Source organism: Phyllostomus hastatus, unplaced genomic scaffold (assembly GCF_019186645.2).
Source record: "Phyllostomus hastatus isolate PE091 unplaced genomic scaffold, TTU_PhHast_1.1 phas_scaffold_55, whole genome shotgun sequence".
In the NCBI taxonomy this organism is placed as follows: domain Eukaryota; kingdom Metazoa; phylum Chordata; class Mammalia; order Chiroptera; family Phyllostomidae; genus Phyllostomus; species Phyllostomus hastatus.
Window position 1 is genome coordinate 3,352,529 of NW_025334035.1, and position 16,288 is coordinate 3,368,816.

The 16,288-nt window shown below is 46.9% G+C and overlaps 1 protein-coding gene across 4 annotated transcripts; it reads right to left on the minus strand.

Annotated features, from left to right (window-relative positions):
• Positions 1–330: 330 nt before the first annotated feature.
• On the minus strand, positions 331–2,731 carry SLC16A11 (solute carrier family 16 member 11). 4 transcript variants are annotated; one of them, XM_045824229.1, is made up of 5 exons: positions 2,504–2,731; positions 2,006–2,234; positions 1,616–1,759; positions 709–1,476; positions 331–619 (listed from the first exon to the last, which is right to left on the minus strand). In XM_045824229.1, exons 2-5 carry the CDS (start codon positions 2,232–2,234, stop codon positions 390–392), a joined length of 1,371 nt encoding a protein of 456 aa, XP_045680185.1. In that variant the 5' UTR covers positions 2,504–2,731; the 3' UTR covers positions 331–389. The 4 variants fall into 4 exon arrangements, with proteins under 4 accessions (XP_045680185.1, XP_045680184.1, XP_045680186.1 ...); XM_045824228.1 differs by having other exon boundaries at positions 2,499–2,730; XM_045824230.1 differs by having other exon boundaries at positions 2,027–2,234; positions 2,499–2,728.
• Between the last annotated feature and the right edge of the window lie 13,557 nt (positions 2,732–16,288).

Below are 16,288 nucleotides of genomic sequence, written 5' to 3' on the forward strand. Positions count from 1 at the left end.
CTTAAGTCTGGATCTGGGATTCTTGTATTTACCTCTGGCCAGTAGAAGGAGATTGAGATACAGGGAAGAGTTTGAGTAAAGGAAGTAAGGACGAGGCAGATAGCACTCTGAGCCTCCCTCTCCCCCAAACAAATTGAAGCTGACAGGCAGACAACTTCTGAAAGATTCCTGTTACAGTGGCAACAACTTGGGCAAAGAGAAATGGACTGGTTCGACAGACAGATACCCTCCCCATCTCCCAGGGCTTAGTGGGATCCTGTTTCTTTCAATCAGTCTTGAATATCTTAAGTACAAAGTTTTCAGTGTCTTCAATTGGCTAACAATAGGAGCTTGCAGGAAAACTGAAAATTTTTTTTATTGGGGGAGGGGCTTACACCAAAAGAAAATGGTCAACAAGTGGCTTCCTGTGTGGAGTGAGGGGCCCCTGAGGAGAGCAGGGCAACTTGAGGAATGGGGAGCAACTCCCCCCTTTCAGGGGGAGGGGTGGCTGGAGGGGAGGCTGGACTGCAGGAGGGCACAGTCCCAGGCAGCCCCATGTAGATGAAGCTGCCAGAGAAGACCAGAGAGCCGCACACGAGGAAGGAGGCGGTGAAATCTCCGGTCTCATCCCTTAGGAAGCCTGAGAGGAAGAGGATAGGAATTTAGATGCCTCGAACCCCAAGGGCAGGGGGGATGGTGGTTGGTGGATCTGTTGGCTCAGGCCCTTACCTGACAGTGGAGGGCCCAGAAGCCCACCGAGGCTCATCAGCATCATCACCAGCCCTGTGGCCTGTACAACACCTCCGATGCCCACTAGCCCCGGGAGCACTCCGAAAACCAGCGTGGCGTAGCAGCCAGAGCTCAGCCCGTAGGCCCCAGCCACAGCTAGCAGGGAGCCCCCCCAACCCTCTTCACTCCCCACCACTGGCACCAGCCCCACAGCCAGCAGCCCCAACCCTGTCAGAGCCCCAAACACCGCCAGCAGTCGCGGGAGGGGCACCCAGCCCTGGTCTGCCAACCATCCGCAGACTAGCCGGGCGCCTGCGTCCGCCACTGCAGCCACCGCCACCACCAGTGCGGCCCTATACCCTCCCAGGCCCCGGTCCAAAGCATGAGGAGCCAAATGCACGTAGGGGACGAAGTAACCGCCGGCAATCAGGGCAGTGCCCAGAGCAAAAACTAAGAAGGCTCGGTGTGCAAAGAGATCCAGGCCCAGGGCAGCTAGGGGCCCGCGGGGTGGGGCTGGGGGGTCGCCAGGGAGTTCCAGGGGTCGCAGCAGGGCACCACAGGGGGTGAGGTGGAGGGTAATGGCGCCAAGGAGGAGCAAGGCGCCCCGCCAGCCGAAAGTATCCAGGAGGAGCTGCAAGACAGGTGCCAGGAGCAGTGAAGAGGCTCCGTTGCCCGTGAGTGCCAGACCCACGGCCAAGACTCGACGGCGGGAGAAGTAACGCGAGACGGTTCCGAGGGCAGGGGCGAACACCAAGGCCCAGCCGGAGCCTTCGAATGGATAAGACCGGGTGAGGACAGGGACTGGAAAGCCCGGCCCAGAAATCCCAGACCTGCTCCTCAGAGGAGGCCCCCCACCCACAAGAAGCTCCCATCACCCCTTTAGGACCGAAGCATCCTCTCCCCTCACCAACGAGGACGCCCAGGCCAAGGTAGAGGTGCAGCAGACTGCCAGCGAAAGCCGAAAAGACGAAACCAAGCGAGGTGAGGATGCCCCCAACCATCACCACTGGGCGCGCTCCCCAGCGGGTGCTCAGGGCGCTGCCCACTGGGCCTAGAAGGAGGTGGGGTCAATAAAAGACACGCCCCTGCCTCCCCGATTTACTCCAACACTTCTCATTGGCTGTTTGCCTGGACCAAAAAAAAACGTCTTCCCCAGCCTAATAGCTCCTCCTTTCAGCCTCAACACACTCTTCTAGAACTTGGTGATGCCCATCGTCCTTTCTCAGGTTATCTGGTAATCAGGTGTTTCCCCCACCACTAAACTCAGGGCCCCTCCACCCTGGTTCCCGCCCCCCACCTCGGGGTGGGGGTTCCTCACTGGCTGCCTGCTGCACGGCTAGAGCCAGGGCGCTGATCCACGCTGTGTCCTGAGAGGTTCGGTCAAAGTACTCCGCGAGATCAGGAAGGGCAAGGCCCAGGGAACGTAACAGCCCATAGGAGAGCCCGTTCACCGTGAAGGCTGCAGCTGCCACCACCCAGCCCCAGCCCCCGTCTGGGGTTCCGATGGGCGGAGGGGCCATCGCCATCTGAGAGAGAAAGGAACACCTGTGAGTGAAGTCTCCATGTCTGTGCCTCCTCCAGGGACCTGAGATCCAGCCTCTGGCTGCTTTCCCAGGAAGAGGGCATGTCACCCCGAGCATGATAGGGCGGGGGCTGAGGGAGCCGGAGCTGGGCCTAGGCATGGAATTCCTGGGTGGGTGCGAGCTACCTGAGTTACCTGCAAGGTACCGGGACGGGGTGATGGGGATACCCCTGGCTTGGAACTCCCCCTCTCCCCCCACACCCCTTACCTGACCTCTCCAGTCAATGAGGAAGAGGGCGAGGAATGGCTCAGCCTGGTTTCTCTCCGCTTCCTAGGTGGGCGGGAACCTCAGAGGGGAGAGAGTGCAGAGATGGAGCCCCACTTGGGCAGGCTTTCTCGGTAAACAGAGATCACCGCGGGGGCCTGAGCCACCTGGGACGCTGTGGTGGGGAGGGCGGGGGCTAGCTGAGACAGCCAATCAGCCCAGCCGAGGGTGAGACCAGACACTAAATCCCACAGGGATTAAATTATATACACAGGCACACAAACGCAGGCACGCCAGCACCCCCCCCCCCCCCCACGGGATGGGCGAGGAATGAATGCCAAAGGCGCCTGCCCACAGCCACGCCCCTGCTGCCTGCCGCTCGCTCGTGGAGGAGATAGGTGGATCGCAATCCCCCGCAAGTCCGAGGTCGGTAGCAATGCGCTGAACCCGGTGGTTCCCCGCAAGGGCCGAGGTGATGAGTAGTTTTGTTTTCAGAAAATGTTGCTGGAGGACCAGGGGTAAATCTTGATTCTCTAATCACAGACCTCCCCTGAGTTCTTGTTGTGTGCTCAACAATGATGTGTCCTCAGGGACTTAGGGGAAGGAAGAGGGACTCCCTTATTCTGAGGAGGCGTGATGTGCCTGGCACTTTCACACATGTCATCTCTTCACCCTCACAATATCCCTGTGAAGACAATGTCACCCTCATTTTTTAGATGAAGAAATTGAAACTTCCAGAGGTTAGGTGACTTGCCCAAAACCACTCAGCTAAAAGGTGGTTGGAAATACATATTTGAATTTTGGGTCTGTCCAACTGTGAGACCATACAAGGAGAATGGACCTAGGACTGAGCTAGAATCTGCCATAGTGGAGGGACATGGCCTGGAGAGAGTTTGATGCCAAAATGGCTTGGAAATGGCAGTCTTTTCAGGGCCAGAGAATTTATGATTCTAAGATAGGAGGCACTGGAAGGACAGAAAGGACCTTTGCAATCAGAATCACTAGAGATTTAGAGATTAGAATATTAAAAACAAAGTAAGAAATCTAAGAATTGAACCCAGGTATTTATTTCTTGAAACACTTTATTAAAAGTATCCTTTTACATTTTTTAAGTTAGATTAACTTTAATGTACTTTGGGCAATTTTAAGCAATGTATAGATTTTCTTTAATCAAAATGTATTTTTACATTCAATATTATTTTGTATTAGTTTCAGGTGTATAGCTTAGTGGTTAAACAATCATATATTGCACTTCACCAATTGTTGTTGATGATACTTTCAGTACCCCCTTGATACCACACACAGTACGATATTATTGAATACATTCCCTATGCTGTACTTTACATCCCTGTGGCTACTCTGTAAGTACCAATCTGTACTTCTCAACCCCTTCACCTCCTCCACCCAGTCCCCCAACCCCCTCCCCTCTGGCAACCGTCAGTCTGCTCTCTGTTTGCGTTTTGTTTTGTTTTGTTTTTTGTTATATTGTTCTTTATATTTCACATATAAGTGAAATCATATGATATTTGTCTTTCTCTGATTGACTTATTTCATTTAGCATAATGCCCTTTAGGTCCATCTATGCTGTCATTCATGGTATGATTTCATTTTTTTCTATGATCAAGTAAATGCCATTATATATATGTACCACAGCTTTTTTAAAATTGAATTTATTGGTGTGACATTGATTCAGAAAACCACCCAGGTTTCAAGTGTACAGTTCAACATTGTGCACCCATCACCCACAGCAAAGCCTCTCTTTGTCCCCATTCATCCCCCCATGGCCTATCTCCACCTACCGCCACTCCTCTTTCCCTCTGGCTGTCACCGCACTGTTGTCTCTGTCTATGTGTGACATATATATATTGGGGGGGACGGTGCTTAATCCCTTCACCTTCTTTCCTCCGACCTTCCAACCCCCTGTCCTGGGACAGCTGGCAGTCTGTCCATGTGTCCATGCTTCTGTTTCTATTTTGTTCATCAGTTTATTTTGTTCATTAGATTCCACATATGAATGAGATCACATAGTATTTGTCTTTCTCTGCCTGGCTTATTTCACTCAGCATAATAATCTCCAGGACCATCTATGTTCTTGCAAAAGATAAGATTTCCTTCTTTTTGATGGTGAGCAGTATCCCATTGTGTAAATATACCACAGCTTTTTTTTTATCTACTCATCTATTGATGGGCACTTGGGCAATTTCCAGATCTTGTCTATTATAAATAGTGCTGCTGTGAACATAGGGATGTTTATATTCTTTCAGATTAGTTTTTTTTGTTTGTTTCTTTGTATATATACCCAGAAGTGGGATTGCTGGGTCAAAAGGCAGTTCCATTTTTATTTTTTTGAGGAAACTCCATGCTGTTTTTCATTGGCTGCACCAATCTGCATTACCACCAGCAGTGCACAAGGGTCCCTTTTCTCCATACCCTTGCCAAAATTTATTTGTGATTTATTGATGGTAGCCATTCTGACAGGTGTGAAGTGATAGCTCATTGTGCTTTTAATTTGCATTTCTCTGATGATTGTTGATGTTGAGCATCTTTGCATATGTCTATTGACCATCTGTAATTCCTCATTGGAGAAATGTTTATTCAGGTTCTCTGCCCATTTTTTAATTGGACTGTCTGGGTTTTGTGTGTGTGTGTGTGTGTGTGTGTTAAGTTGTATGTGTTCTTCATAAATTTTGAACATTAACCCTTTATCAGATGTATCATTGGGAATAGGTTCTTCCATTCCATGGTTTGTCTTTTTATTTTGTTGATGGTTTCCTTTGCTGTGCAAAACTTTTTAGTAAAAGTATCCTTTTGCCCTAGCTGGTGTGACTCAGTGGATTGAGCTCTGGCCTGGGAACAGAAAGGTCGCCAGTTGAATTCCCGGTTGGGGTACATAGCTGGGTTGCAGGCTAGGTCCCCAGTTCGGGGGGTGTGAGAGGCAAGTAATTGATGTTTCTCCCATACATCAATGTTTCTTTCCCTCTCTTTCTCCCTCCTTTCTCCGCTCTCTGAAAATAAATAACTTCTTTTTTTTTTAAGTATCCTTTTTACATTAGAATTAAGGTCACCATTGCTTTACTTCAGCTATTTGGATCAAGAAATGTGTTCTTTGGTTTCATTATTAAACAATATCAGAAAATTTGGCAAATTACAGTGTGGAGCATGTATCACCAGAAGCCACATGATGGCAGTATTTCCTAATTGTTGAGAAGTACCTGCAACTAAAGAAAAAAAAAACCAAACTGACAGCTTCTTAAATAGTGAGAAACTGTAAACCTAACGAATACAAATACAGCATGACCTTTGATGGCTCTCCACTCTTTATAGGAGAAAAAGAATCAAATTTCTCTACTTTGGGTATAAGGACTTTTGCAACCAAACATGGACCCAGAATCCTTTTCCATTCCTTTTCCCTCCCCTCTCTCACACACCCTTCCGTCCACCAGTGTCTCACCGTCTCCATGGACATGCCTGTCTTTTTCTCACTCCTGAATTTTTGCATACATCATGCCTTCTGCTTATCCTGGGTAGGTTGAAGGTCCTGCCAAATACACCCTAGAAAAGTGGTCTCACTGGTTTTCCTAGCCTGGGTTCCTGTTGTGAAAGGTGCCTGGGAGGTGGAACCAGCAGATCCTGGTTGCGCAGGGAACCCACTTTCTGAGATGGGTGGTGAAGATTCTGTTCCAAACTGAATGTAGTCAACTGAAACAAAACTCTCCCTCTCCGTGGTGAAGTGAACATGCAAGGCAATCAAAGAGAAGACTGGGCCCTCTGGGTCTGGGAATTCTCTGAAGCTATCTTCAGCACCTTTCAAGGTTTGTTCATGGAGCTAATATAGCACTGAGGGTGGGAGAATGGAGTCCCAAGCTAGACTTCCACTTAGCTGTATTATTGTAAGTGACTCTGTGCCTCAGTTTCCTCATCTCTAAAATGGAGATTACAATAGTAGCTGCATGATAGAGTCTATGTGAGGATTAAATGAGTCACTGCATATACATATATTAATAAGGGACCTCGAATGGAACCTGGAACATGACATGTGTCAATCCCCATTGCTACTATTGTGACTTGGAGGAACCTGACTAGACCCTTCAGCACCACTTCGCCTTTGTCATCCGACTGTATTTAGGTGCCTCAAGGTCAAAGGACTTCATTGTTCTGGTGAGTTCTCAGTAGAACTACACCAGTTATAAGATGTGAATGCTACAAAAAAGGGTTAAATGGTTATTTCTTTTCTATATGGTGAGTGGTTTTCTTAACATTTTCCAAGAAAATGCCGGTCTCCCTATCTTGCCTCTAAAAATAAAAGAGAAAACAGGAGTCAAAGTAAGTTTTGTTCATTTGCTCCTTCATAGAAAATATTTATAAATACCTACCATGCCAAATGCAATGCTTAGGGCTAGGGGTACAAAGGTGAATGATACAATCTCTTCCCTTCAAGTTCTCATAGTCAAATTAGGAAAAAAAGTGAAATACAGAAATCTCCACACAAGGAGAGGGACACAGACACCATAAAGTGGTGCATGGCAGGAACTGACTTATTCTGCTAAGGCCTGCTGGGATGGCTTCACAGAAGAGAAGCCCTTCAAGCTGGGTCTTGAAGGATGAGTAGGAGTTTGCAAGATGGTTGTGTGGGCAAAGACATTCCAGGCAAAGGGAGCAGCTTGTGGAAAAGTCACAAAGGCATGAACCAGCTTGGCGTGTTGTTTATAGCTAGGGGAGCTGTGCCTAGCTGTTGTATGGAAAACAGAGAGCGTGTGAAATGATGTAGAGTGAAGCTTCCGGGGCAGAGGGTCCCATCATGGAAGGTCTTGAAGACCAGGTTAAGAAATTTAGATGTTTCCCCAGAGACTGGTGCTTCTCAAAAATTTCCACTCACATAGCACTCACTAATATTCACCAGTATTGGAAGTTGAACACAGAGGAAAGAGGCCTCAAATCACAGTCAGGGGGGCAGTTCAGTCTGAGGTGATACACCTTTTATGTGTAGGAAATTTCTCTGAAATATCTTGTTCTATGTCAAAAACTTATGTGGAATTTTGCATACTACTTCATAATCTGTGATACATATTTTTTCTTAAAAGATTTTATTTATTCACCCTGGCTGGCATAGCTCAGTGGATTGAGCTCGGGCTGCAAACCAAAGTGTCGCAGGTTCAATTCCCAGTCAGGGTACATGCCTGGGTTGCAGGCCATGACCCCCAGCAACCACACATTGATGTTTCTCTCTCTCTCTCTTTCTCTTTCTCCCTCTCTTCTCTCTCTAAAATAAATAAATAAAATCTTTTTTTAAAGATTTTAAAGGGGGGAGGGAGGAAGTAAGAGAGGGAGAGAATCATTGATGTGAGAGAGAAATGTTGATTGGTTGCCTCTCCTACACACTCTGATTGGGAATTGAACCCACAACTCAGGCACATGTACTGACTGGCAGCTGAACCAGTGACCTTTCGCTTTGCAGGACGATGCCCAACCAACTGAACCACACTGGTCAGGACTGTGCTACTTGTTTTTTCATAGTAAAATAATGCTTTATGTGGCTAGATAAGAATTTCCCCAGCCCTGGCTGGTGTAGCTCAGTGGATTGAGTGCGGGCCTGCAAACCAAAGGGTCATCAGTTCAATTTCCAGTCAGGGCACATGCCTGGGTTGTAAGCCAGGTCCCCAGGTGGGGGCCCGTGAGAAGCAACCACACATTGATGTTTCTCTCCCTCTCTTTCTCCTTCCCTTCCCCTCTCACTAAAAATAAATAAATAAATCCTTTAAAAGAATAAGATTTTCCCCCAAGTCTTCTTCACTGATGTAGTTGCCTGACCACCAACTCCCAATCTACATTAGATGCCTCCCCCTCTTTCTAACCAACCCTCATCAGAGAACTTCTCAGTCTGTGGTACAATCATCCATTTTTGTCTTCTTTCCCTTACCCCACATTGCTCTGGAGGTGGAAACTTGTATTGTTGATTCTGGATCTTTCATATTCTAAGGTGCCAAATGTGAGTGACAAATGACTGAATGAGAGAAACACTGAATAAGGGACTCATTGAGTGAGTGGATTCAGAGCCTGCTGTTCCAAAGGATGTGGCAATGTCACAAGAAGGGGCTGCTGATAGACCAAACGGGTAATGCTTGCCCCCATGGAGAAAGCTCCAGAAGCAGATACTGAACCAGGTCGGGTCTTTAGAGGTCAAAAGAGAGGGCAAGCTCTGCACTTAATTTGCTTTGGGGACCACAGGATCTGGGAATGTGTCTGTGTTTGTGAACTCAGACTGCTCTGGTGTTTTCTCATGGGAACCACTGTGGGAGGTTCTGGGGGGCTCAGGGATCTGCAACCTTGGGGAAGCCCTGAACTGAGCCTGGCCATTCATTGGGTACATCCATGGGGAACTCCCTTTGTAGAGGGAGGGAAGGGGACAGGCAAGGATGGATGGCATCACCCAGAGGAGGCATGGCTCTATTTGAAGTGTACAAAAACATGAAACTTCTGGCATGTGGCCCAGCTGATCTTCGGCTTCTAAGTGCCTAACGGAGCTGCCTGTCACTGCCGCCCCCTCACCAGAATCCTCTCCTTCGCCAGCTCGCCTGGAGACCCTGCCATGGGGAGTTGGCATAGACCTCAAAGCCCAGACTCAGAGTCTGGAAAAGTGGAAGAAAAAGTTAACCCAGGAAGGGGATGAGATCACAAGGTCAGGGTTTGTGTTTTGGGGCCCGGGGAGCACATTTGTTGAGATGCTCTGAAATGCGGGTGGGCAATGAAGCGAGAAGGTACAGGCACCCACTAAGGACAGTGGGGCTCAGTGTGTGCAGGGAACAAGTCTGCTTGGATGGCTGCATGTGAGCTGGGTCTCCTGAACCTTGTGTTGGAACTGAGATGGGTGAGGAGGCTGCAGAGTTTGGGGCTGGGAGAGGCCACGGTCAGGTTGAGGTTGGCACAGATGAGACAGCTGAGGCTAGAGCTAGACTGGGTCCCAGACCTGGGGTGGGATGGGAGTCCTACCCCACATTGTTTCTCTCTTACTCCCTCTACCAAGTCTGTCTCTGGTGCCTCTTCCCATTCAGTCTCCATTCCTTCCCCCTGTCACCCACCCCCACCTCCCTAGCCCCTTGTAAGTGCTGAAGATATGGAGCTTCTGGCTCCCGCATCTCTCTGGACAGCACAGTCCCCAGGACAAGGGATCAGGACAGTCAGGGGAGTGCCTAGCTTAAGTTCTTTGAGCCTGGCCTGTGTGTCTAAATATCCAAATGTGTCTTATCTGGCATTTTCTGGTTCTGGACTTTGGCCAATATCTGTGTCAAAGTTCTTATTTGTAAGCCATAGGCACTCTGTCCAAGTGATCATTTAAGGAGAGAACTGATTGATTACAGGAAATACTGGGTACCTCTCAGAATTTTCAAGAAGGCTACAGAACTAGGTTTGGCAGGAACAGACCGCCACAGGGCTGAATGTGTTGCCAACGATGCTGCTGTCACCATCAGACACTAGATGTCGCTGCTGGCCCTCTGCATTCATTGGGCCTAGAAAGGGGTTTCTTACCACTCGCTCTGGATCCAAGTCCAGGGTCAGCATCCTGACCACCTGAACCTTGGTCATGTGCTCTCATCCTAGTTGGTAGGGACACCAGGAGACCAAGCACCTGGTGTTTTCAGCATCTACAGGTAGGATGGGTTCTGTCCCCCATCAGAATAATGTGCAACATGTCAATCACAACTCAGTAAAGTGAAATAAATATAATAATAATAACAAAAGTGTCTCAAAGAAAGAAAGAATCTCAGGTGCAAGGCAGCCCTAAATGTCCACTAAAAACAGGTTGTCAGGATGGGAATGGCATTTGAATTCAGACAGCGGTGTGCATGCATCCTGCTAAAGCAACTTGGACATGGTGAATTAATTAAAAGCGTAGTTCTTGAATCTTAATGCCATTTTCTAGGCATCTAGTCTGTTGTTGAGACTTCAGTGAAATCAGGGTGGGGAAGGACCAGCTCAGCTACAGGGACATGGCAGGCACTCTACAAATGGAGTTTCCCTTCCATTTCATTTCCTCCCATTTTCTGGGCACAGGTAGTCACCCCTTCGTCTCTACTGCAGTCCAATCTCTTCTTCAGTTCCCTGTGCTCCTCATGACTTGATCTGAGAGTGGGATTCAAACCAGAAGGGGCAAGGGATGATGTCTGTCATTTCCCCTCAGCAGTACCCAACCTTTTAGCTACCTCTGAATTCTCTGGGCACATTGTCTGTCTTTCTAGCCCAGCCTGGGACCTCATATATGATTTAAAGGGACTCAACCTCTTAGAGGACTCTGTTGACCATCCACAGGTCTGCCCCAGGGCTTCAGTGGCCCTGGGTGGCCAAAATCTGCTTCCCAGCTGAATATTATTAACCAGGATCAAAAAACAAGGAGGGAGGAGACAGGTTTTCCTGCAGGTGTAGGGATATAAATGAGACATTCTGGAGATCTAACACGTATTAGGTGGAGGTGTTAAGGTCTCTTCTCTTTCCTCAAGGAAGAACTTCCTGTGTGGACACTGGAAGGATTCAGGTGGGGACTGACTGTGTCCGGGGAAAGTCCTGAGGCCACTGGGAGGGTCTGTGAACTGAAGAGGCCATGGCTGCTGCTGCTCACACCACACAAACCTCTTCTTGTCCCTGCACAACGTGGGTCTTCTCCTTTCAGTGCCCTGTCTTCTGAAGGAGTTCCTCTTGTCTGCCTCGAATCTCTTCTGCCCCTGCCTACACTTCAATGCCGTTTTCTTTGCAAAGCCTTCTCCCTGTCTCTACCTTACTTTCAAAGCAGTTTAAATTGTGGGCAACCTGCCTCCTTATTTGTTTATCCCATTTAGACAAAGGGTTTTCCAGGCTTTATCTGTCTCTGTCTCAAGCTCTGGTCATAGCTCCCTTTCTTGATTCACACCCAGGAGCCTTCCAGTGAGACTGATCTGGTTTAAAGGGCACTTCGAGTCTGACAGCTTAGACACTTCTCAGAATTTCCTAAACATTCATGATGAATGCCGGGAAATCAGAGCCAATCATAGAGTCAATTGAGTTCATTGTAGACAACTGAAAAAAACAAAATGCTTCCCAAAGTCATAACAGCAAAAATATATTTAGTGTGAAAGTGAGTGTGTTTTAATACACTCAGGACTGAGGGGGTAATATCACATAATGGTAGGAACATTGACCCTGAACCAGACCGCTTGGGTGTGAATTCTGGCTTTGCTACCTTATCAGCCTTAATGGCCTAAAACCAATAACTCAACCTATCTGTGTGATGGTTCCCTTGCTCATAAAACAGGTGATGATAAAACAGCTCCTACTCCTGAAGAAAAAATGATGAATATGATACTGATGAAGATAGCACCATGTTATTATCAGTATAACTTCTTAACATTTGGGAGCTTTGATCCCTGTGTATCTGCATAAGTGTTTAAGAAAGTCCCATCCCAGTTCATCCAGGCTAGTGAAGCTAAGGAGTGGTGTGTGCGGCTTTAGGTCACAGCCATGAGAGGACCCGTGCACAGTTGGGCCTTCAGCATGGAGACAGGGCGAAAGGGCCCCAAGGAGAAGGGAAGACACAGACCAGAGGCTTGCTGCCCAGTTTTTGTGCTTCTACCTGGGCTAACCCATGGAGTTTCCAGTTGGGTGTTATTAAGGAAGCTGTCTTTAACTCACCCCAAATCTAAGTACCCATTTTGGCACTGACTTCCTGTACCCTTGAACAGCATTTGGTTCTGCTCACCACCCCCACCCTACATCATACATATACCTCCTTGACTCTGCCTGTTACCCCTCTGGTATCTGAGGGTCTCTTTCGCTTTCACCTTTGTTTTTGTCTCCAGTTGTGGGTTTAGCTTCCCATGATACCTTTTAGTATTGAGGATGGTGATGACAAGTAAGAGTGCCCAGGAAGCTCAGTGGATGGCAGTTTCTGGTAATATCAGCACAGAAGGAAAGGAAGATTGTGTTGGCAGCAAGTCACAGGCCCTTCTGGAGAGCATAAGCAGTGTATGCTGTAAATAAATAAACCATCTTTATTAGTTATGAAGTTTCTAGCAGCAAGTAACAAGAGTCCAACTCAACTTGGCCTGAACAATAACAAAGCATATTATCTCATGTATCACTAAAACTGGAGGCAGGAATACCCAAGGCTAGCTAATCGTGGCTTGGGAACGTTATTGAGGAATCAGGTTCTTCCTATGTTTCAGTCTGCTGCCTCAGTTTTAGCTTTTTTCTTCTTAAGGCTGCAACATGGCTACAGCAGTTTCAGATACTGCATCCAAGTATAACAATGTGCAGAAGAGAATGAGTATATCTCTTCCAGAGTGCCCCCCTTAGCAGTAAGGAAATCTTTGCCTACAGCCCCCTGCAGGCAGTCCATCATCCCCGGCCAGATTTATAGCCCATGTACACAGTTAAGGCAGCCACCGACCAGGGGGATGGGACCACCATGACTGACTGACTCTCATCAGGCCCTACCTCTGGGACGGGGCTGGAGACACACTCACCTGAAGCACGCAGCTGTATAGAGTAGGGTGGATTCCTAAACACTGTTTGGGTGAATAAGGAAGCAGGAAAAAGAATCAGTGCTGCATAGGAAGCCAAACGTGTTGGCTGAACTCCACATTGATGCCTGAAGGGACCTGGAGAGGCCAGAAAACCAAAGATTGCTCTGGAGGGGTCCATTTCTGAGACCCTGGTAGGGATCTTTTGTTTATTACTATTAATGTGATTTGTTCCCTCTAATTTTTACCACAAACTTCTCTTTCTTCAACCACACACATACACAAGAAGCAGGAAGAAACACCTACACTCTGTGTAAAGGACCTGACATAATGTCCGGGATGAGGTGCGCATCAATATAGCAGAAATAAACAAGTAAATATGTGTTTCTCTCCTCCCTCTAGTCTAGATGACCACGCTCATTCTGCGTGGTCTCCCTGACTCCAGCCGGTCCCAGCCATCCTTTCTGTTTACTGCAACAGAGTGATGTTTTTTCAAAATTCAATTCTGACCTATTCACAAAGGCTTCCCACTGCCCTCAGGACAAACTCCAGACTCCTCAGCCGGGAGCATAGGGCTCTTTATCATTTGAGTCCAGTGTGAAAACCATGTCTCCAGAGCCCGCTCTGGCTCTGTATCCTCAGCTCCGGTCCACTGCAGGGGAAGTGAGCGAAGCTTGAGCAGGTGCTGTGTGGCTGCACGTGCACTGGCGCTTCACACGGACAAATTCTGAGCAGGCACTGGTATACCTCAGCAGCTGTTTTCTAATTTAAAAGCTCTGCCCTGGCTGGCGTAGCTCAGTGGATTGAGCGAGGGCTGTGAACCAAAGTGTTGCAGGTTCGATTCCCAGCCAGGGTACATGCCTGGGTTGCAGGCCATGACCCCCAGCAACCGCACATTGATGTTTCTCTCTCTCTCTCTCTCTCTCCCCCCCTTCCTTCCCTCTCTAAAAATAAATAAATAAAATCTTTAAAATAAATAAATAAATAAAAATAAAAAAAAATTTAAAACTCTAAGTAAAATGTAAATACAAGGAGACTCCTTAAATTTTATAAAGGCCCTTTCTCAAAAAAGGCAAATATTCTAAAGAGAAAATCATCCCATTGATTTCATTAAAAAGGGATTATCACCGTCATTGCCCAGCAATATACCCAGTGGTTCCAGCAAGTTCAAAAATGAAAGTGCACATTGTAAGACTGAACACCTTTAGAAAACGGAAGAGGCTCTAGTACAAAGAAATGTTATCAGACTTAATAAGAAAATTTGGAAGGTGACTATAAATGATACATAAATGTAAAACAGTAGCTTTATCTTATTTTTTTCTGGCAATAGTGCAGCTAGACTCCCACTACAAAATGCCTAAAAGTACTTGGTTAATTTTTTTTCTTTTAAATAGTAGTTTAGCTAGGGAAACAGAAAGTAAGATTCTTACAGCTGAGGCATGAATCCAAAGATGCAAGCCAGGGCTGAAGCAGGGAGCCACCTGAAGTGCTGAGTAGAACAATTTAGGGCTTCAAATTGAACGCTGGAGTGGGTGGTGAGTGAGGAAGGCTTGGGCCCACATGAGGTGTGGAGTTACATGATAGCAGCCTCCAGAAGGACCATAAAAAAAGACAAGAAGGAAGCTGACCTTCTAGAGAAGAAAAGACTCCCATAAAATTCATGACTGCAGCTTGCCCTCAGGCAGGATCAGGGCACAAACACACAGCCGTCTGAGGTCCAAGAAATGTCCAGCTGAGGGATTTATTTAAAGCAGTCCCAAGTCAGAAGGATCGCAGGCACCTAGCAGAAGCAAACAAATCCTCTCTATAAGAATAGCCCACACAAGACCAGAAAGAATTTTGGAAGACAAGATTCCAAAAACAAAGAGCCTATGGTAAAAAACAAACAAACAAACAAACAAACAAAAAACCCACAAACCACAGAACAAAACAAGATATCAGAAATGAGAGTCATTAGAATAACAAAAGCAAAATACAGCTGTGTGTTTAGATGTTGGAGTTACTGTGAAAATACAAGATAAATGTATCTAGTAAGTAGAAGAGAGTTTGAACAATGAATACGAAAAAAGAAACTATCAAAAGAGCTGTAGAGCTTTCCAATGTGGAGTGCCCACAGCTGCCACCACCATTTTACCCATAACAGTGAGGCGGAGCCCTGAGCTGGTCCACTGAGCAGTGTTCCTGGGGCTGGTGGGCCGTGCATGGTAACAGTGTCTCAGAACACCAGTGTGGAAGTTGACAAGGTGGGTGACTTCCACTTGGAGGGGTTCAGTAGCTGGGTTGAGTCCTCTCAGATTCCAAACAGAGGATCAAGAGTTTGATTAACTGCCTGCATTATTGGAATTCTACAAAATGCACTGTTTGGACACTACAATGTTGATAGAAGCAGCTTCCAGGGCCAGGCAGGGAAGTAGGATAATTCTCAAAGGACATGTGACTCAGCTCCTCCTTGACTTTCATGAGTGTGAAAGATCTCGCCTTTAAGGAAGGATACCCTGAGAATCCAGGAAAAGCCTGAAGAGCAGTAGTGCAAGGAGAACAGCAAAAACAAGAGGCAATTAGTCCCAATCCCTTATGCTGAAAAGTACAGATGTACATCCATCTCAGGACTGGCTCTGATCGGTGGTCAGTGAACTAGTAAAGGTCTCAGGATTAATGTGAGTGGTCAGATGGCAGAGAAGAGTAATGCAACTGAGGTTACTTCCCATTCACTGATGTCCACCTGCTGGATCCACAGGACCCAATGAGGACTTTGGCAGAGCATAGCTCAACAAATAGTTTTGCTGACAGAAGGGAACAATCATTTTTAAGTGTTTTTTGCAACTGCCATCTATACAATTTCTTATAGATGTCTAAGGCAGCCTAGTTTATAATAAGCATTCTGTTCCTTATGATCTTCTAGGACAGAATCACTCTATTCCTAGTTACAGTTTACCACAGTCAAGGTATGAGACTGGAGAGTTTAGGTGTAAATTTCTGAATTGGCCTATTGCAGGTGGTAGTGGCTATAGTGTATAGATAGGATAGTGTCTTGCCCCTTATTCTCGAGGAATACAAATCAACCAGTGGAAAGCTGATGGAATCTGGAAAAGTGTGCACTGCTGATTCTGATTTATTTAATGGCTTTCTTTTCTCATTGTAAAACCATTCTGTTAAATGGCCATAGACTGTTTCATCCCTCCCTGTACCCCTGAAATCATCGTGACCAACTGAATAATAATACACAATGGAATTGCTTTTTCACTTATAAAACATGATCAGCTATGACTCACTCTGACATTTCAAATCCTAATAATTCTGCAGGCA